This window comes from Callithrix jacchus, chromosome 4 (genome assembly GCF_049354715.1).
Source record: "Callithrix jacchus isolate 240 chromosome 4, calJac240_pri, whole genome shotgun sequence".
In the NCBI taxonomy this organism is placed as follows: domain Eukaryota; kingdom Metazoa; phylum Chordata; class Mammalia; order Primates; family Cebidae; genus Callithrix; species Callithrix jacchus.
The window spans coordinates 127,574,446-127,596,884 of NC_133505.1; the positions used below are offsets into that span (position 1 = coordinate 127,574,446).

Genomic DNA, 22,439 nt, shown 5'->3' on the forward strand with positions numbered 1-22,439 from the left:
ACTTTGGGAGGCCGAGGTAGACGGATCACAAGGTCAAGAGATCGAGACCATTCTGGTCAACATGGTGAAACCCCATCTCTGCTAAAAATACAAAAAATTAGCTGGGCACAGTGGCGCGTGCCTGTAATCCCAGCTACTCAGGAGGCTGAGGCAGGAGAATTGCCTGAACCCAGGAGGTGGAGGTGGCAGTGAGCCAAAATCGTGCCATTGTACTCCAGGCTGGGTAACAAGAGCGAAACTCCATCTAAAAAAAAAAAAAGTATAAGAATCCAATAGTGAATGTCAGAAAGGATATCAGTATTGAAAGCTATTTACGTTTATAGCTGCTTGGACTGGTACCATCTTCATGCGTAGACACAAATTTTGCCATATTTATAAAAATCTTTCAAAGGTCTTTCTTCTATGAATTAACAAATAAAACAGCCCTCAGGTGAGATCACTCAAATTATATGTGTATGAACTTCTTTGTTTATAAATCACTTAATACTGTCTCTTGAGATTATAAGTTTTGCAGAAAGAACAACGTCTTGATGAAGTGCAGATATAATCATTCTTAGTTTAATGATAATAATCTAAGATGCAAAATATACATTAGTAACAAAGTACAGATAGACACTTTTATTCCTCTAAACATTATGTAATTATTTTTACTTTAGCACAACTATGTTTGCTATACACTATGTGTTTAAGTAAAGCACTTGAGTTAATGGGAAAAGATATAGAATACTGCTAAGCAATTCTTTGAAACCTTTGCCTGAGATTAGGTCAGAAATATAGAAAATTCATTATATCTGTGAGGGAACTACACACAACTTAATTTGAAATTTAAGAGTCACATGACTAACTGCATGCATAGCAAGCCACACTATTTTCTGGCAAGTACTGACATTCAAAAATAATGTTATTAGATCAGCATATTAGAGGTTTACAGAAAAACGAATTCTATATTGCATAGGTAAAATGGCATTACTAAAGTACTCCAAGAAGGTTCTAGATTTCTACTGGTGTCTATTTATTCATTTTGTCCAGCAACCCTTCTGAACAGCAACATGTATTTTCAGATATTTTGAGGGACAGGCTATATTCATGTAACAATGCTAAAGATTGATCCATATATGGTAATTGAACCTATGACTCTCATCTCATTTGTATATCTTTCTAACCAACTATAAGTGTAGCTGAACTACATAATTACTAGAATGACTATTTATCTCAGTATGACCAACAGCCTCACTGTCAACCCACTGAAAATTCCATTAACTCAAGGAAATTAATTCATGTCACACAACAATCCTTAACTTTAAAATAAATTAACTCTAGGCTGTTAATATCCAGAAAGTAAACTACAGAATATTGTTTCCTCTAACGTGAATTTTTAAATTTTAAATGACAGCTCTAAAATTTCTACAGAGGGTTTTAAATTATGGCCCTTCTCCCTTTAATCATATCTATTCCCTGGGATAGGAATATGACACAAACAGACTGTAAAACCAAAATTTATAATATTTATATACTAAGAGGAACATGTGGTTTTTCTGCTGAGGGAATACTAAAGGCAGATTGTTCAAGGATACTTGGATGTTGATTCTGCTTTCGCCTTTGGCCTTGCCATCTGCTATGGTCTGAATGTCAGTATCCCTGAAAATTTCTTATGTTAGAATCCATACATACCCAAAGTGATAGTACTCAGAAGTTTTGCTGCTAGGAAGTGAGTAAGTCATGAGGACTCTGTCCCCATGAAAAGAATGAGTGCCCTTATAAAAGAGGTTGAAGGGAGCTGTCCTGCCCTCTATTTCACCACTTGAGGATGTAGTAAGAAGTACCATCTTTGAAGTAGAGAGCAATTCTTTACAAGACAATAAGTCTGCTGGTGCCTTGATCTTGGTGTTCCCTCCTTCCAGAAATATAAGAAGTAATTTTCTAATGATTATAAATCAAGTATTTTCCTTTGATCAGCCTCAAGTATTTTCCTTTGGCAGCCTGAGAGACTAAGATATCATCACAAGAATAACTGATTAAAAACTAGGACAACTCCAGCTTTGAGCACCCATACAACCATTCTGTTTTTCACTTTCAGTACAGTATTCAATAAACTACACTTTATTATAAAATAGTTTTGTGCTGAATTTGACTATCGATAGACTAACTTAAGTATTCTGAGCACATTTAAGCTTGGCTAGGTTAAGCTATGACATTCAGTAAGTTAGGTCTGTTAAATGCATTTTCAACTTATGATGTGTTTATTGGGAGGTAGCCTCATTGTAAGTTGAAGGGCATCTGTATAATACTGCATTGAGTGAATAAAATAGTATGGTTCATAAGGACTGATCTTGATTAAATATAAAAAGTAAATATATGAAAGATTAAATTATAGGTAAGTTTTATCTCTTTATTTTGCTTAATTATAATTTCTGATTTTCATAAAATAAACATGTATTATTAGATAATTGTCCAGTTGCTAAATAATGACTACCTAATGTAGTTGCAGAGAATAGGAATGAGAAAGAAGAAATCAGAGATATACTTAGGAATAAATTCTCTAAGACTTGGTGACTAGGAAGATAGGAATCATTCAGGGGTCTAAAGGAAGAAGTCAAGGAAAATTCGATTTCTCTTTCCAATAGATACTACTGGTAATGAGAAAGGGAAAGCAACAGGAAGAACATACTTCATTTTATATTCTCCATGGAATCTCACACAGGAAAACCCTAAAAATTGGGAGCACTAAAATTTAAACAAAGGGGACAATAGGATTAAATTACCAGAGCAAAATAAAAAGAAACTTAAATTTAGACAAAGGTAAATTAGAAATCATAAAATCATGTTCCTTTTTTAAAAAGAGGACTCTTTTATCATGATTTTTGTATTGAGTAATTACGCAGAATCACCTGACGCTTGTTAGAGATTTTGCCCCAGCACTAGTTTCCATAAAAAAGAAGCCCTTAGGCTCTATTTTTTAAGAGTATCAAAGTAAGAAATAGGCAGGGCGTAGTGGCTCATGCCTGTAATCCCAGCACTTTGGGAGGCTGAGGCAGGTGGATCACCTGAGGTCAGGAGTTTGAGACCAGACTGACCAACATGGTAAAACCACATATCTACTAAAAATATGAAAATTAATCAGGCATTGTGACATGTGCCTGTAATCCCAGATACTTGGGAGGCTGAGGCAGGAGAATCGCCTAAACTCAGGAGGTGGAGGTTGCAGTGAGCCAAGATCACACCATGGCACTGCAGCCTGGCTGACAGGCTGAGACTGTCTCAAAAACAAAACAAAACAAATAAATGAATAACTGAGGTTAAGACTTGTGGACAGTGCCCCAAGATACCAAGATTCCCAAAGAGAACACAATTTTAATGGTAATGTTCTACATGTTTGTTCTGTTTCAGAGGAATGAATAAGGATTAAACAGCTGATATATCTCTTTTGTCTTACTATGCTTGTTAGACAGAGATAAACTCAGAACATACATACACATTTAGTTATTGTGTTTAAACTGAACATCATTCCAATCTGCTGCTTTCTTAATTCTTACTAGTATGTAGAGTCCACTGATACAGTTTATATTAAATATTCCCTATTATTCAATCAATGGTAAATATATACCTAGAATAGATACTTAAAAAATATCTGGGGGGATAAAACATAGTTTAACTGCTCAGTTTATACTCAAATTTTGGGGAACAATGTTTAGTTTCTTAGCCATAAATATGTATCATTATTCTCTGAAAATATTTCTCCAACAACAATATAAAAACTTTTCGCTGTTTTCCATTTTAAATTTTAGAACAAATGACACAAATATGAAAACTATAAAGCAGTGTTGATAAAGTGAACAATACTTTTAAGTTACAGTTTTCAGAAAATCTAGCTTAAATTGACATTAGAGCTTTTTCCTTAGCACTTCTTTTTACTATATTCAAAATAAATAATTTTAATTTTAAAAATGATTTCAGAAAACAAATGTACAAGTAGATAACTGAATACAAATAAACATGTTTGCTAATTTAGAAAACATAGCTGTTCCCTTAAAACAAAATTTCTTTAGGAGTCAATACATTTTCTTGGAGGAATACGAAAGTGATTCAAAATAACAATGTTGATTAGAAAATCAATAAAATTTCTAAAAATATAGCAATATGTTATATACAGGTAAAAACTGGTAAAACCAAGCAAATTGCTACCTAGGGTGGAGGTGGTGTTCTAGTTTTGCTTACCAAGACTGTTTAAACAGTTTAAAAAAAAAAAAAACGCTCACTAGTGTCTCAGATTTTAATTTGTGTTCTCTCAGGATCCCAAGTTTCTCAGAAATCACCCAACCTCTGGAATTAGCATTATGTTTCCTACATATGCCAATACTAATCTTTAGGAATCACAGATTCTATCAATACAATTTTCATAGATTACAAAAACCCACTATGGAAACAATGTACTTACCCTCTCCATTGATTATATCAGGTTTGGCTTTCATCATTTTGCAAAACTGTCTTCGGCAGTTTTCTATCCATCCAGTTTGTTTATCAGATATTTTGAGACATAATAAAAGCTTGCCAAGATCACTGTCTAATCAGAAAGATAACATTTTATGTCACTACAATAAGACATGCTAGATACACTGAAAAATCATTAACGTTAACTATGTAAACAGTTGAAAGTTCCATATGCAATATATATGGCTTTCAAAAGAAACAGATATTCTTCTTGGGGCACTTTCCACAAGTCTTAACCTCAGTTATTTATTTATTTGTTTTGTTTTGTTTTTGAGACAGTCTCAGGTTGTCAGCCAGGCTGGAGTGCCATGGTGTGATCTTGGCTCACTGCAACCTCCACCTCCTGAGTTTAGGTGATTCTCCTGCTATTTCCATCCCCCATGACCTATACCTGGCATTTCTCCCCATGTTATCCCTCCCCAACACCCTAACTCTACTGTCCCTCCCCCAGTCCCCCACAACAGACCCCAGTGTGTGATGCTCCCTTCACTGTGTCCATGTGTTCTCACTGTTCAACACCCGCCCATGAGTGAGAACATGCGGTGTTTGATTTTCTGTTCTTGTGTCAGTTTGCTGAGAACTATGGTTTCCAGATTACTCCATCTCCCTACAAAGGACACGAATTCATCATCTTTTATGGCTGCACAGTATTCCATGGTGCATATGTGCCACATTTTCCTTGTCCAGTCTATCATTGATGGGTATTTGGGTTGATTCCAGGTTTCTGCTATTGTAAATATGCCGCAATGAACATACATGTGCATGTGTCTTCATAATAGAATGATTTATAATCCTTTGGATATATACCCAGTAATGGCGTGCTGAGTTAAATAAAATTTCTATTTCTAAGCCCTTAAGGAAGCACCACACTGTCTTCCACAATGGTTAAACTAATTTACACTCCCACCAACAGTGTAAAATGTTCCTATTTCTCCACATCCTCTCCAGCGACTTTTTAATGATTGCCATTCTAAAAATGGTATGATGTGGTATCTCAATGTAGTTTTGGGTTGCATTTCTCTAATGACCAGTGATGATGAGCACTTTTTTGTATTGTTTGTTGGCTTCAAATATGTCTTCTTTTGAAAAGAAGTTCATGTCCTTTGCCCACTTTTGAATGGGTTTGTTTTTTTCTTGTAAATCTGTTTTAGTTCTTTGTAGATTCTGGATATTAGCCCTTTGTCAGATGGGTAGATTGCAAATTTTTTTCCCATTCTGATGGTTGCCAGTTCACTCTAATGACTGTTTCTTTCACTGTGTAGAAGCTCTGGAATTTAATTAGGCCCCATTTGTCTATTTTGGCTTTTGCTGCCAATGCTTTTGGTGTTTTAGTCATGAAGTCCTTGCCTATGCCTATGTCCTGAATGGTTTTGCCTAGGTTTTCTTCTAGGGTTTTTATGGTGTTAGGTCTTATGTTTACGTCTTTAATCCATCTGTAGTTCATTTTAGTGTAAGGTGTCAGGAAGGGGTCCAGTTTCTGCTTTCTTCACATGGCTAGTCAGTTTTCCAACACCATTTATTAAACAGGAAATCCTTTCCGCATTTCTTGTTTTTATCAGGTTTGTCAAAGATCAAGATCAACCTTTGTCAAGGTTGTAGATGTCTGGAGTTGCCTCTGAGGCCTCTGTTCTGTTCCATTGGTCTATATCTCTGCTTTGGTACCATTACCATGCGGTTTTGATTACTGTAGCCTTGTAGTATAGTTTGAAGTCAGGTAGTATGATGCCTTCAGCTTTGTTCTTTTTGCTTAGAATTGACTTGCCTATAAACCTTAAAATTGCATTAAGTAGACTGACAGGAACACTATACTCATTCCTCATATACTTTCAGATACAATTTCATTCACTTCTTTAAAATCAAAAAGAAAGCATAAGTATAAAAAAATCTTCAGTCAATCATTTAGTTATTCATCTTGGAAAAAACATGCTGATAAAGAGGTTAGTCTCTTCCGGCATATTGATTATTTAAATTAAAGACACCAGAAAAACAAGTGCAAGATCACTTTGAACTTTGTGTTGTTTCTTTAGAGCAGAAAACGAAATTCTCATGTGAAAAACATTCTCTATAGTAGAAGAAAAGACAACATATTTACCTTCAAGGATGAGAAGTTGAGACCAGAGAATATTTTGCAAACCTTATTTAAATAACTCTTACTTTTTAAGCCTCCCCACATAATTTAGTCACATTTTCATAATTTCTTATTATTTGTTCAACTCAGTATATAGGTAACTGCTTCTTTGAGTCTTCATTTTTTTCTCTCTGAGAACTCTCATGCCACATAAAACTTGTATTATGTTTTTCTCTGCTAATCTGTTATTTCTATTTAATTCTTAGCTCCTGCTGGGACCCAAAGAGGATGAAGGTAGAGGTTTTCTGCCCACAAACTGAAGACAATGAAAAGAGCTAAAGAAAGTATTTATAACTAAAATATAACTTTTCTTCTTTCTGTTTGAACTCATGAATATACAGCAGATTGCATTTAATTATGTAGCTTTAAAGGTACTTAAACCCATGACATTTTACTTCTAAAAAATGAATAATATATTAAATGAACACTTAGGTGTTATTAAAAAATGATAAACACATATGTATTCTTATAGACATATATGTACATAAAAATTCAAAGGAGACAAAAGAGGCAAAGATGTTCTCTTATTTTCTAGAAAAAAATGGCAGAATCAGTAGCCAAATGAATTCGTATCTTTTTATCACTTCTCTTGAAAGAGATTTTGGGGATCAAAAAAGAATAAGAATCTTGTGAAATTACAGGGTTAAAGACTTAATTGTTTCTTCCTTAAATTATGGTCTGGGAACATTAAAACTACAAAATCATCCACCTAAGCTCTATTTTAGGTTAATTAACCCCATAAGGAAGATACCAGTGGTCAACCTGATACTTGAGAGGGTTTCAGCTAACCATGTCTTCCTTTTATCTTAAAATAAAGAAAATTATAATGAAGAAAGCAAGTCTTTATTCTTTCAGGTTTTAAAAATCAAATAAGCTTTCCAGCATAATACAACTATTTAAATTTAACTTTTCGGCCCAACTTTTATACAATTCCATTTATCACATATGGAAGGTTTCCTATGTGGCTATAATAAAGACAATATCACTGCCCTCATGAAATGCACACATGATATAAATCATATGCATGTACATGTATGTATATACATATAAACAAACAGAGATAATAATATTGTAATCAAGACTTATCACTCCTGAGATCTAAAATTTCAGTGTTATTTAGCCCTAAGAAAGCTTCTATGTATTGCTGTATGGTCCTCATGGTTATCATATATAAAATCGTGGTTTATGTAAATATTTCCCTATTTGGCATTTAGGTCAGAAAAAGCCCTTTTATAGCAAAGCTACACATATATTCTCTCATATAAACACATGACTATACAGATGCAGACTCATAAAAATACACACATAAACCAAAAGGTTGCTTTGTTGAAAGAATATGTAATTGAAAATTACAATAATATAATTTAAAATTATATTATTGCTAAAAAAAGTTTTAATGTTAAATGTATCTTGACAGGAATTAAAGACTTAATTCAACATTATTAAAATTGAATTTTTATTGTTTTCATTTCAAGTATCTACATTACATTTTCCCAAGAATAAAATACCTAGAGCCTAATAAGAAACACTAATGACATATGATCACAAAGACAATGCAGTTTTTCATCTTTGTTTCCACCTCTATTTTCTTCTACTCAAGTGTAACTCCACCTTTTACATCCTTTAAACGAAGGATGTTACCACCTCCTTCAAACAGAGGACATTCACGTAGCCCTTTCATAGGGTATCTGTTATTTATAAATCTGTTTTCTTTTTACTCCTCCCTCCTCTTGCTCTCCTTTCTCTCTCCTTTCACACTTGCTACTCTGTTTTGCTTTCTCATCATCTCATTCTAAGGAAAAGAACACAAGGCATTATAATTGTAAACAGCACCAAGGCAGCAGATGTGATATGCGCCTCAATCTACCAGTTGGTAGAGAGCCTGAAGGACCCAGTTTAGATAGCTGGAAATTAGATTTGAGGCAATCAAGAAATGCTGAGCTGAAAACAGTCTGACTAAAAGACTCTTAGAGAGACAGCTTTGTACCCTTCATTAAACTTCTGGCTACTCTTCCCCCAGTCATCATTGAGAGTACATGCTTTACAATTTGCATTCCACAAAGTTAAAAATATTAAGTGATATGATATGTTATTAACTGAAAAACATGTATATTAGTGATATTATTGAGTTGAGGGGAACAATAAATAATTCCTTTATCTTCTTCTCCAAATTTGGGACCAACTGAGAAGCCAGTAAGTATAGATAAACAGAATTCAAAGTTATCAGTGTCAGTACACAAACAGCTAAATTAAGCATTATTGCTCGCCTCTTCTGCTACCTGGCCTTCTAAATGTCTTCTCTGAACTGAATTCTATAAATCTATTCAGCCATAGACAGACAGAGACAATCAACGGCTCTTTCTGACTGTTAGTCTTAGAAAAAGTACAAAAATAACCTAAAGATTGGCTAACTTAAAAGTGCAGCCTACAAGTAGGCTAGCCCACAACCTTCTATTCCTTCTTGCAAATTCACCTATCAACCATTCCTCTTAACTTACCCAGAATGAGTAAGGAAGTCCAGAGAGAGGCCAATGATATTACTCAAGCAAAGTCCCTCTGACATGGAGACATGAGGTAAGGGAAAATCAAAGTTCCTCCATGATAGATATCTTAGGCATATGACAATTCTAAATTCATGACTGTGAGTGTCATAAGAATAATACAACAGATTCTATATTTACCAAAATTTATATATGGAGCATTTCTACATTTATAATCAGGAAAAAAAAAGAATATTATAAAACAGTTTTGCTTCTGGCCATGATGGAGGAACTAGGAATAGACTTGCCTTTTGCTGTAAACTATATCAAACAACTGTTTTCAGACATTAGCCAATGAGCAGTGCAGGACTATAATGTCTGAGAAAAGGGAAACCAATGAGGTGAGCTTTATGATTGCCCATTTTCTTCTTGGAGGCAGTTTCAAGTTCACCATGCAGAAAGGATGATGCCAAGGAGGTTTTGCTGAATTAAGTAGATGTAAGATTTCAGAGAAATTAAATAGGCTAAAATTTGTAGATAGTACTGAAGAGAAAGAGCTCTAGCACACTGCTTAACTCTTTGTCAAGTTGGTTGCTGACTAATCAGCTGTGCAGACTAAGGGTGAAATTTCACAAGGCTGAGCAAACAACAGCTGGGGGCTATAAAATGAACAATTCCCAGAGCACACCTACAGTTTCAAGATGTCCAAGTTCCAAACAGAGTGAAGAGTACTAGTTAATTGCCTAAGTTTTCCATACAAGTGCCAGGTCACACCTGGGCAACAGGTAAAATTAGTTATAAAGTAAGGCAATTATACATCCACCCTACCCTAACAAAACAATGGAAGCCTTGAAAGTAAAGCTGATCCACAAGTAACTTAACTGCCAGCCAAAAGAATGTCCACTACTCCTTAAAGACAGACAACAAAATCTAACACTCAGTGTAAAATTAATAATGTCTAATATCCCAACAAACCCCACTAACATGAAAAAAAAGAAAAAATGTGACTCATAACTTGCAGATACATCAATTAATAGAATCAGATTCACAAAAGATTGAAATTAGCAAAGACGCAAAAGACATTGACTTGTCTCAGTAAAAAGAGACAAGTGAATGGTACATGCCCAGGTCAATCTCAAAACAATTATGCTAAGAGAAAAAGAGGTACAAATAATGTAGCCTATGTAATTCTATTTGTCTAAAATGCTAGAACAGGAGAAACTAATCTTATAGCAGTGGTTCTCAAGTGGACGTGGTTTTGCTCCCCAGGGAACACTTAGCAATGTCTATAGACATTTCTGATTGTCACAACTGAGAAAAGAGAGGGAGAGTTTTATTGGTATCAAGTTGATTGGAATAAGGGATGTTGCTAAAAATCCTGCAATGCACAGGACAATCCTCCCCTAGCAAAGGAAAGCCAATTACACAAAATATTAATAGTGCTAAGATTGAGAAGCCCTGACCTACAGTAATGAAAAATATCAACGGTAGCATGCAAGTGGATGGAGAGAAGTTGACTGCAGCAGACAAAAGGAATTAATGTGGGATCATGAGAAAATGTTCTATATTTGATTATGATGGTGGTTATCTTTGTATACATATTTCTAAAAATTCAAACTCCTTTCTTAAAACAGACGCATTCTGCTGTATACAGAAATTTTATTATATACACGTGTTTGTAAACATGTATGTGTATAATTAAAAAGTTATTTAAGTGATTGAAATTAAGCATACAAGTATGTCACAAAAATATGAACAGTTATAGTTCATAAATTTTTATAAAGTCTGTATCAGAACCCACTGAACTTTAATTAAAAGTATATGCAAGAACCCTAATGACTATTTTATGGTAAAGTGTTTTAAAGTATACATTTAAAAAATCCTCATTAATATGTTCTGAAATGAGGTTCTAACTGCTTTCTGAGTAAAATACAGGCTCCTGTAATGAAATAAACATTCCCTTCTTAGGACTAAACAAAAAAATAATTTATATTTTCTAGATGATTAAATATAATAATCCCTTTTTAAACTCACAATGCTTTATTTTTATAGCAACCATGTCTACATTCCTCTAAGACTGCAGTATTATTTCTAGAGACAGAGTATAATAAATGATGTCTCAGTATATCCATTCTATATCCAGTTATGATAAAGTCACCATGGAAAACTACCAGTTTGTTTTCCCAAGAAAGGCTTAATGTATCTAATGAGTAAGGCAGAGAAAGACAGTCTTCTCTATATTTTTTAAGACCACTATAATTTATAGACAGCTATGAAAAATTGAAAGAAAGTAAAAAAAGAATCTACTTTAGTCTCTGTCCTTCCCACCACTGAGGAAAAGGAAAACAAAAAAGAAAACATCAAGTTTCACATTTAAAAAAATCGACTGATGATAATTCAAAATATTTCAAAACTCTGAAATTCTTGGTTATGGTAAACATTATAATCTTTTCATATTTGGGAATATTATATAATTTTTTCTCAGAAGGTCATATAGAAACAAAAACTATATTGAAAATGTAATAATCATTATAGATAAAGTAGAAAGAGAGACTATATATAAAGAACTTCCATATAGTTCTTTCATTTCAAGGGGAGAAAACTGTAAGGTCAATATAAATATAAAGAAAAACCTGCAATTTACAGAGAAAACATTTAATAATTTCTAGTATGTCAGTCAGTAATTTTGAGTGTCTACTTTTTTACATAATACTACAACAGATGTTTCAAAAGGGAGGAAAAAAAAAACACTTCATAAATTAGCAAGAGATTCCTAGGCTTAATTTAGATAGCCACAGTTGCATTATCCTGAAGTTTATTCTGTGTTTGTACTTACCTTCTCTTCCTCTGTTTAGATTAATGCAGTCAGCATTTCACTTTATACTTATCATAATAAGCAAGAAAAAAACCTTAGAGTGGTCTCTCAGAAGGAATTCTACAGAAAACTAAAATAGGGAATTTAGGCATTGTTCCATCTATAAATTTGGGAGTATCCAAATCCTTGTAAGTCTCTATTTTGGTTGAACAACTGTGGATCGAGGCATGTCATCTACATTTTATATAGATTATTCCTTATTTTGGATTTATCATCCCAATTTTGCTTTTCTTTAATAGTTGATAACTTAAGCATTTACTATAGGAGAAATCAGTGGAATGAAGCAAAGGAAGAATTAGTTTTCCCCTTTCGTCCGACTGTACCTACACTAGTAGATGATCTATTTTCTCTGCTACAGACAGGTGTCAAATATGACAGTAAAAATATGTGAAAACTAAGTTTACTTATTAAAAGAAAATACTTATTCTGACTTTCTGGTCATCTCAACAGCTGCAGCTCAAGATTTACTATAGGGGGAAACTATAATCTCAGCCATACTACGTTTCCTCAGTTGACAGGTTGATGTCAAATAAACATCTTTATCTGCAGAAAATAATTAACTTAAATATGAATTTCTAACCTTAATTCCAAGGTTAGAAACAATAAGAAAAGAAAAAAGCATGAGAAAATATATGACTTGACATAAAGGCCTAGACAAATATTTGATAAAAGGGAGACTAAGTCAACAAAAAATATTTATAGACTAACTATATATGTAAGACAAAATACAAAAGGCTTTAAAAATCAGAACAAACAATATCTATGATCATATTATATTACACATTATATAGAACCATATTATTTTTCAGAGAATTTTTACTTATGCTGAAAAGATTCCATTTTTAGTTGATTGGGGGAGAGTTAGGATTCCTAAATTTTACATCGTTCATCACACTTGTGAAGGCAATCCAGTCTAGTCATTCGTTAAATAGGTGATTTTCATTATTTTATCAAAATGCAATTGCAATTACAATCCATCTCATTCTCCCCTTTTCTCTCTTAAAAAGTTTATTTCCACACACTGTGTAGGTAACATTCCAATTTTAAATCTTTACTATTAGAAATGGAGAATAGGTTGTCATCGATTTGTAAATCAAATGGCAATAATTCATCAGGGACATGATCAGAGATTTAACTTCTGCAAAGGCAGAAAGTATCAGCAAGAATCAACACCAGGCTGGGCGCGGTGGCTCACGCCTGTAATCCCAGCACTTTGGGAGGCTGTGGTGGGTGGATCACGAGGTCAAGAGATCGAGACCATCCTGGACAACATGGTGAAACCCGGTCTCTACTAAAAACACAAAAAAATTAGCTGGGCATGGTGGTGCGTGCCTGTAGTACCAGCTACTCAGGAGGCTGAGGCAGAGAATTGCCTGAACCCAGGAGGCGGAGGTTGCGGTGAGCCGAAATCGTGCCACTGTACTCCAGGCTGGGTAACAAGAGCGAAACTCCATCTCAAAAAAAAAAAAAAAAAGAATCAACACCAGTGAAAAAGGAGATGTATCCAGTAAGAACCAGAAAAACTGTTAAACAAAATCAGTAAAGATTAACAAAAACTATACTGCTAAATTAAGGATATTGTTCTAGTAAAAAAAATAAACATTTGTAGGTAAAAAGGCTAAATTTCAACATCTTTTAACGCAAAAAAAAAAAAAAAAACAGTTCAGCATTAGATGTTAAAATATGTAGGCAGCCTAAGATTATAACTATAAAACCCAAGAACTTTTTTACTCACTCTCTGAACGTTGCATAGCTCCAGAGACACAGAATATGATATTCTTGTTCTTTGGCCCCATCTCTAATTTAGAAATGTTATCTATCATTACTTTTGTTATTAACCAAAATACACTGCAATAAGTTTCTAACTATTCTATAAATAGAACTTTGCAGCTATAAAATATTCAAAATAAATTTTATATACAGTAATATCTACAAAAGGAAAATCTTTTCCATTCCTCAAAACATTAATACATTAACATTGATATGTATCAACGTTAATGAACATATCTTCACTTGTCTACTTTTATAGGGGTTTGTATCTTCACTTGTCTACTTTTATAGAGTGCCAAAACTATGCAAATAATATAGATGCAATATAGTGGCTCAGAGTCATGGTCTTTATCTAAGAGGACAATATGGTTCTCAAAGACATTTGACAAATACATAGAACCTGATAATTCAAGACATATTTTATACAGAATTCATTCAGACTGAAAATTTACAAATGATGAAAAAGAAGTTCTAATTAGAATTTGCTTCTGTTTCATATAACATACACCCCTCACCCTGATTTCATTTAATTTGTAGTTAAAAAAAAAAAACGACTTCAGGTTGTGAAAAGAAAAAGATACTATAAAGGCACATATTTATCTCTTACATATTATTAACTTTAAAATGATCTCTTTTCTCACATAGGAATAATATCTTCTGAAACTATCTGGCCAAAAGTATTGGAATGATCTGACTATAAAGATTTTAATATCATTTGGTATGTTACATTAAAAGGAATGATTATAACCATAGAACTTACTCTTTTATATAGCAATTGAAAGAAAATGTTTTACCAGGCAGAAAATCAATTTCTTATCAGATAAGCAGAAACATGATGGTGGAAGCAGTCAAGTAAGATACTGAAGCTACAAAAGACTAAATTTGAAGTAATCACAGAACAAAAGGCTGTACATTTTTCAGTTACTTTTTTCAATTGTGAAAAAATAGGGTGTCATGCTAACAATGCAAACCTTTTATGTGCCATAAAAAATGTAAAATACCACTTGTTAAATGATGAAATAACTATAATAAAGGTGTCTACTTCATGAATAATATATATAGAAGTCTAACTCAAGAAGTTTTCTAACTGCAAATCATTGCATACTATAGAAAATGAGTCAAATCCGAGGTTATTCCAAGTATGAGTAAAAATTCTTAAATTTAGATTAGCCTGGGCAAAAGTGTTAAGGTCCAGTGACAAAGTTGAAGAGCTTGATAATGTGAAAAACAAAGGGGTAAGAAATCCAGCATTGATTTACTCTTTCATTCAATAAATAGTTGTGTACTGCTTACTACCTAAGGTAAACAGCATCTTTGCCTCAAAGAAATTACATTTTAAGGTAGAAGACAAGAAATAAACACATAAGCTCACTGTAAAGTATAAATGTTCTTAGAGAAATGCACAAAGGGTCCAGAGAGAGAGAGAGATAAGCAAGAGAAGAAATGTATTTTAGATAAGATGGAAATAACTTCTCTGAAGAAGTGACATTTAGACTAAGCTCACAAGGTTTAAACAGGACTATCCACGGGAAGAGTAGAAATTAATATTCCAGGAAAGGGGAGTATCAAGAGCAAAGGATTAGAGGCATAAGCCTAATTTCTTTTAAGGAGTGACATTTGCAAAGCATTTATCAGAAACTTGTGTCTAGAATACATAAAGCACTATTACAATTCAATTATTAAAAGTCAAATAACTCAATTAAAATGAGCAAAGCAATGAAATAGTCGCTTCTCAAAACACACCAATGACCAATAAGCACATGAAAAGTCATCAGCAAAATATACTCAAAATCACAATGAGATACCACTTCATAGCCATTGGAATAGTTAGATCAAAAGGTCATATCAAGAGCTATAGAAAACAATTTGTGTCAGCTGCTCAAATGATTAAACATAGAGTATCATACGATCCAGCAATTCCACTCCTAGGTATATGAAAGAGAAATGAAATGCATGTTCACACAGAAACTTATGCATGAATGTCCATGCATAAGATCAGAGAAAGGCAATCTAATGCTAAGTGTAATGACTGCCACTAATTTTGAGTCAGCCCCACACTTCACCTGCTCTTATTGGTTTTATGAGTAGCACTAGAAACATATTTAGGAAATGACCAAAAAAATTACTCTCCTCTTTAAAGATAGCAGCCTCAACTGAATAAATATACATCAAAAAGATTTCCTAATAAAGATAGAAATTCCCCAGTAGTAAGATATATAGCAGATAGACATAATTTAGATTGCTGATTATTTCATAGGTCATCCTGAATAAACATTATGAAAGTTTTTTAAATTATACTTTAAGTTCTAGGGTACATGTGCAGAACATGCAGGTTTGTTACATAGGTATACACGTGTCATAGCAGTTTGCTGCATCCATTACCTCATCATTTACATTAGGTATTTCTCCCAATGCTATCCCTTTCCTAGACCCCTGCTCTCTAACAGGTGCAGGTGTGTGATGTTCCCCTCGCTGTGTCCATGTGTTCTCACTGTTCAACTCCCACTTATGAGTAAGAACATGCAGTGTTTGGTTTTCTGTTCTTGTGTTAGTTTGTTGAGAATGAAAGTTTCCAGCTTAAAACATGTCCCTGCAAAAGACATGAACTCATACTGTTTTATGGTTGCACAGTACATTTTCTTTATCACTGATGGGCATTTGGGTTGATTCCAGGTCTTCACTATCTTGAACAGTGCCGTAATAAACATACGTGCGCATGTGTCTTTATAACAGAATGATTTATACTCCTTTGGGTATATACCCAGTAATGGGATTGCTGGGTCAAATGGAACTTCTATTTCTAGATCCTTGAGGAATCAACACACTGTCTTCCACAATGGTTGAACAAATTTACATTCCCACCAACAGTGTAAAAGCATTCCTATTTCTCCACATCCTCTCCAGCATCTGCTGTCTCCTGACTTTAATGATCTCCTTTCTAACTGGTGTAAGATGGTATCTCATTATGGTTTTGATTTGCATTTCTCTAACGACCAGTGATGATGAGCTTTTTTTCATATGTTTGTTGGCTGCATAAATGTCTCCTTTTGGGAAATGTCTGTTCATATCCTTTGCCCACTTTTTGATGGGGTTGCTTTTTTCTTGTAAATTTGTTTAAGTTCTTTGTAGATTCTGGATATTAGCCCTTTGCCAGATGGACAGATTGCAAAAGTTTTCTCCTGTTCTGTAGGTTGCCTTTTTACTCTAATGACATTTCTTTAGTTTAATTAGATCCTGTTTTTTTTGAGACGGAGTTTCGCACTTGTGACCCAGGCTGGAGTGCAATGGCGCAATCTCGGCTCCCCGCAACCTCCGCCTCCTGGGTTCAGGCAATTCTCCTGCCTCAGCCTCCCGAGTAGCTGGGATTACAGGCACGTGCCACCATGCCCAGATAATTTTTTGTATCTTTAGTAGAGACGGGGTCTCACCATGTTGACCAAGATGGTCTTGATCTCTGGACCTCATGATCCACCCGCCTCGGCCTCCCAAAGTGCTGGGATTACAGGGGTGAGCCACCGCGCCCGGCCAATTAGATCCTGTTTACTTTGACTTTTGTTGCCATTGCTTTTAGTGTTTTAGTCATGAAGTCTTTGCCCATGCCTATGTGCTGAATGGTATTGCCTAGGTTTTCTTCTAGGGTTTTTATGGTTTTAGGTCTTTTGTTTAAGTCTTTAATCCATCTTGAGTTAGTTAATTTTGGTATGAGGTGTAAGGAAGGGATCCAGTTTCAGTTTTCTGTATATGGCTAGCCAGTTTTTCCAACACCATATATTAAATAAGGAATCCTTTCCCCATTGCTTGTTTTTGTCAGGTTTGTCAAAGATCAGACGGTTGTTGTTTCTGAGGTCTCTGTTCTGTTCCAACAGATATATGGACCAATAGACATATTGGTCTATCTACCTGTTTTGGTATAAGTACCAAGCTGTTTTGATTACTGTAGCCTTGTAATATTGTTTGAAGTCAAGTAGCGTGATACCTCCAGCTTTATTCTTTTTGCTTGGGATTGTCTTGGCTATGTGGGCTCTTTTTGGGTTTATATGAAATTTAAAGTAGTTTTTTCCAATTCTGTGAAGAAAATTAATGGCAGCTTGATGGGGATGGCATTGAATCTATAAATTCCTTTGGACAGTATGGCCATTTTCATGATATTGATTCTTCCTAACCATGAGTATGAATGTTTCTCAATTTGTTTGTGTCCTCTCTTATTTACTTGAGCTGTGGTTTGTAGTTCTCCTTGAAGATGTCCTTCACATTCCTTTAAGTTTAATTTAATTCCTTTAACGAATAAAATTCCTAGGCATTTTATTCTCTTAAAGCAATTGTGAATGGGAGTTCACTCATTATTTGGCTCTCTGGTTGTCTGTTATTGGTGTATAGGAATGCTTGTGATTTCTGCACACTGATTTTGTATCCTGTGACTTTGCTGAAGTTGCTTATCAGCTTAAAATGATTTGGGGCTAAGATAATAGTGTCTTCTAAAGAAACAATCATGTCATCTGCAAATACAGACAATTCGACTTCCTTTTTTCCTAACTAAATACCCTTTATTTCTTTCTCTTGCATGATTGCCCTGGCTAGAACTTTCAATACGATGTTGAATAGGAGTAATGAGAGAGGGCATCCTTGTCTTGTGCTGGTTTTAAAAGGGAATGATTTCAGTTTCTGCCCATTCAGTATGATATTGGCTGTGGGTCTGTCATAAATAGCTCTTATTATTTTGACATACGTTCCATCAATACATAGTTTATTGAGAGTTTTTAGCATAAAGAGCTGTTGAATTTTGTTGAAGGCCTTCTTTGCATCTATTGAGATAATCATGTGGTTTTTGTCTTTGGTTCTGTTGATGTGATGGATTATGTTTTCGATTTGCGTATGTTGAACCGGCCTTGCATCCCAGGATGAAGCTGACTTGATCATGATGGATAAGTTTTTTGATATGCTGCTGGATTTGGTGTCCCAAGTATTTTATTGAGGATTTTTGCATCGCTGTTCATCAGGGATACTGGCCTGCACTTTTCTTTTTTAGTTGTATCTCTGCCAGGTTTTGGTATCAGGATGATGTTGGCCTCATAAAATGAGTTAGGAAAGATTCCCTCTTTTTCTATTGCTTGGAATAGTTTCAGAAGAATGGTACCAGCTCCTCTTTGTACCTCTGGTAGGATTCGGCTGTAAAACTGTCTTGCCCCGGACTTTTTTTGGCTGGTACGCTATTAATTGCTGCCTCAATTTCAGAACTTGTTAGTTATACTAGTTATAACACATATAACTACTGTTATAACCTATAGTACTAGTGTTATACCTAGTACTATAACACTAGTACATATTATATTACTTATCTACATTCTCCGGTAACAGAGAAATGATATTCTAAGTAGAAATTATTTCTACCACATGGGAGTAAATATTTTTATGTGTGATCATCTATACATATACTCACATGCAATATTCAAGTGTACATATACACAAATGTATACATATATATATACACAGAGAAAATATAGATCAATAGCTTTTAAATGGCCACTTACATTTTAATATGGTGACCCTAAAAATGTTCATAAAGAAAAATAATTGAACCAGATGATGTCTCAAAATTCTTATTTATAGATGAAGATGAATCATCTAACAGTTAACACTGATGTCACTGAGCTAACAAGAGGCAATTTAACAGATGAGGAGATGATAACTGTAGCAAACAGGATAAATTTAGAAGCTGGGAGACAAATGAAGAGGATGTTACCATGTGCACACAACTGAAGTGATTTGTTTTTCCCCCACAACAATGAAATGATCTCCCAAAGCTGTGCAGTGCAAATGATGACTAACCTAACACCTTACAAAATCTGTGAATCATTACATCTGAATCAAAAAAGCAGAATGGAAAGTAGATAACTCTTGCTTGCAAAATAACGCTTGTGTCTTAAATATTACTACCTTAAGCATAGTATTTTTTGAAGTACACTATTAATGTTTAGCTTTATTTAACTGGATTCAACCAAACACATACCTGTTAGAAACACATTTGGCTCTATTTTTTTCATTGAGTTCACAGAGAAGGCATCACTATATGGTACAAAGTGAAGCTGGACATGCTCTGACTCCCATTTTCTGCTATGAGTATATGTTCAGTGACACAGATATCAGCAATACAGAATAAGATACAGTCATTGTGAATTGACTAAATCTCTATAAAAATCTCTTCCTAGGCCACCCGTTGCTTCCTAGATCATTCTCTCCTCTTTAAGAAAAACCACAGTAATATCAGGATCACTCTTACTAGGAAGAAGTATCAGGTACCAGTTTTAAATTGGGAATAATGTCTTATTCAAACACTTGTACTTTAGAAACAAACAGAAAATAAGAGTTCCTGTCCAGTATGATGGGAAAATAAGCAATTAAATAAGGCTTAAAAGTGTACTACACTCCCTAAAACACAGCATATGCCAGGAAGGATGTCACAAATGTGTCAGGCCTTGTAAGCTACAGGAAAGTCACTGACGAATTTCAATTAGAAGAGTATTATAATCTAACCCATGGTTCAGCTGCATCCCTCTGGCTGTTGTGTTGAGAATAGACTAAACGTTTGGCAGGACACTGCAAGAGGTAAGAGATGAGAATGGTAGCAGATGAGGGAGTGTGGTTTTATTTTAGATATGTAGAATCAAGATTTGCTGACAGATTAAATGGGTATGAAGACAGAGAAGAGTACATGAATGCCTTTAGGTTTATTGCCTGAAGAACTAGAAGCAAACAGCTGACATTTCTGAAAGGGGAAAAAAATGCCAAAGGAACAAATTTTGGGGGAGTATTAAAAATTTATCTGAGACATGTTAAGTTTAATATATTTACTCAACTTACTAGCAGAAATGTCAAGTAGACAGTTTTATATAAGATATGAGTTCAAGGAAAAGACAGGTAGTAGAGATAGAAATCTGAGAGCTATCAGCATATTGGATAGTATTTCAGTCATGAGATCCTCACAACCATAATACAGCTAGGAAAAAAGAAGAAAACTGAGAACTGAGCTCTGGGGTACTCCAAAGTTTAAACATTAGAGAAAAGTGAAAGATCCAACAAATGAGACAAAAGAAGAATTCATCAGAGATGCAGGAGAAAAACCAAACAAGAGTATTTTCTAGAAGCCAAGTGAAGAAGTTCTTTCAAAAGAGAGGGCAGGTTTGAGTGATACTGTTAGGTGATGAGGACTGATCTCACCAGTGGACTGAATGCCTGTGGAGTATGAGGGTGAAAGCCTGATTAGCTTGCAAGTGTGGCCAAGAGAGAATGGAAAGAGAGTAACGGGAATACTCAGATAACTCCTGCAAGGAACTCTGGAGCAAAAGGAAGGCCAGAAATGAGATTTTAGTGATGGAAAAGTGTGTCCAAAAGAAGCTATTTTAAATAAAAATTGCTGGCTGGGCAAGGTGGCTCACACCTGTAATCCCAGCATGTTGGGAGGCCGAGGCAAGCAGGTCACGAGGTCAGGAGTTCAAGACCAGCCTGGCCAACATAGTGAAACCCTCTTTCGAAAACACAAAAAATCTTTTGAATAAAGAGAAAAAAAATAGCCAGCCATGGTGGCGGGTGCCTGTAGTCCCAGCTACTTGGGAGGCTGAGGCAGGAGCATCACTTGAACCCGGGAGGTAGAGGTTGCAGTGAGCCAAGATTGAGGCACTGCACTCCAACCTGAGCAACACAGTGAGACTCTCTCTCAAAAAAAAAAAAAAAAGAAAAAGAAAAAGAAAAAAAATTGCCAAGAAAGTAATTTTAAATGTTATCATCAAAGAAATAAGCATGTGAGATTATGCATATGTTAATTGGCTCAATTTAGCCATTCCACAATGTATACATATTTCAAAACATGCTGTGCATGATAAATACATTGAATGCTTATTTGTCAATTAGAAAATAAATTAATTTTTTAAATTGCAGAGGTAAAAATTAGGCTTACTCAGGAGATTAGTGATAATACAGAAGTCCCTGGTCAAGGAGATCTAACTGAGTAGGATTCAATAACAACCAGAAAAGGGTTAATTGGTTATGTTCTGTATAAAGTTGGATGAAAAGTGCTATTAAATGACTGTATGATCTAGTGAGGCTAAAGAGTAGACATAGGACAAATAGAATAGATAGGTGTGGAGGCTCTAGCTAGAGAGAGAAAACAGTTTAACGCTTTGAAAGTAAACGAAGCTGGGTAGGCAAGATCCCAAGTGAGGCAGTGATAGTTGAAGACTAATGTGAAGGAGGGATACCTTCCATCAGGCTATCCTATAGATGTGAAAAACCACCTCTATTAGTCAGGGTTCTCCAAGAAACAAAACCAATACAATATGTACATATATAGAAGGAGATTTATTATAAGTCACTGGCTCCTGTGATTATTGAGGCTGGAGAGTCCAACATCGACAGCATTGGCCAGCAGTCTGGAAATCCAGAAGAAAAAAAAAAAGACAAAAGAAAAAGGGAGAACTGTTATTAGCAAAATCTTTGAGAAGAAACCAGATGGAATGTAGTGCATGAATGGAGAAATTGGTTTTCACAAGTTGCATTGGTGCAGTTCATTCATGATAATAATAGAAAACCTAAATTGACACAGATGTAGTTAAGTGAGTTGATATGCCTCAGAAACACACGGAAGCTCTGGTATATACCCAGTAATGATTCATTTGCTGGGTCAAATGGCATTTCTAGTTCTAGA

The 22,439-nt window shown here is 34.7% G+C and overlaps 1 protein-coding gene across 8 annotated transcripts in view; it reads right to left on the reverse strand.

Annotated features, from left to right (window-relative positions):
* TBC1D32 (TBC1 domain family member 32) overlaps nt 1-22,439 on the reverse strand; it is a 245,006-nt gene that overhangs the window by 46,357 nt on the left and 176,210 nt on the right. For 7 of the 8 annotated variants that reach the window (XR_013534904.1, XM_078370769.1, XM_078370771.1 and 4 more), the window contains one exon: nt 4,436-4,561. Coding sequence is in view for 7 of the 8 variants with exons in the window: in XM_078370769.1 (XP_078226895.1) it covers nt 4,436-4,561 (126 nt within the window). In the remaining variant the exon portion in view is untranslated. Of the gene's footprint in view, nt 1-4,435; nt 4,562-22,074; nt 22,165-22,439 lie in introns of those variants that run through there. The other variant, XM_078370772.1, reaches the window with a different exon arrangement.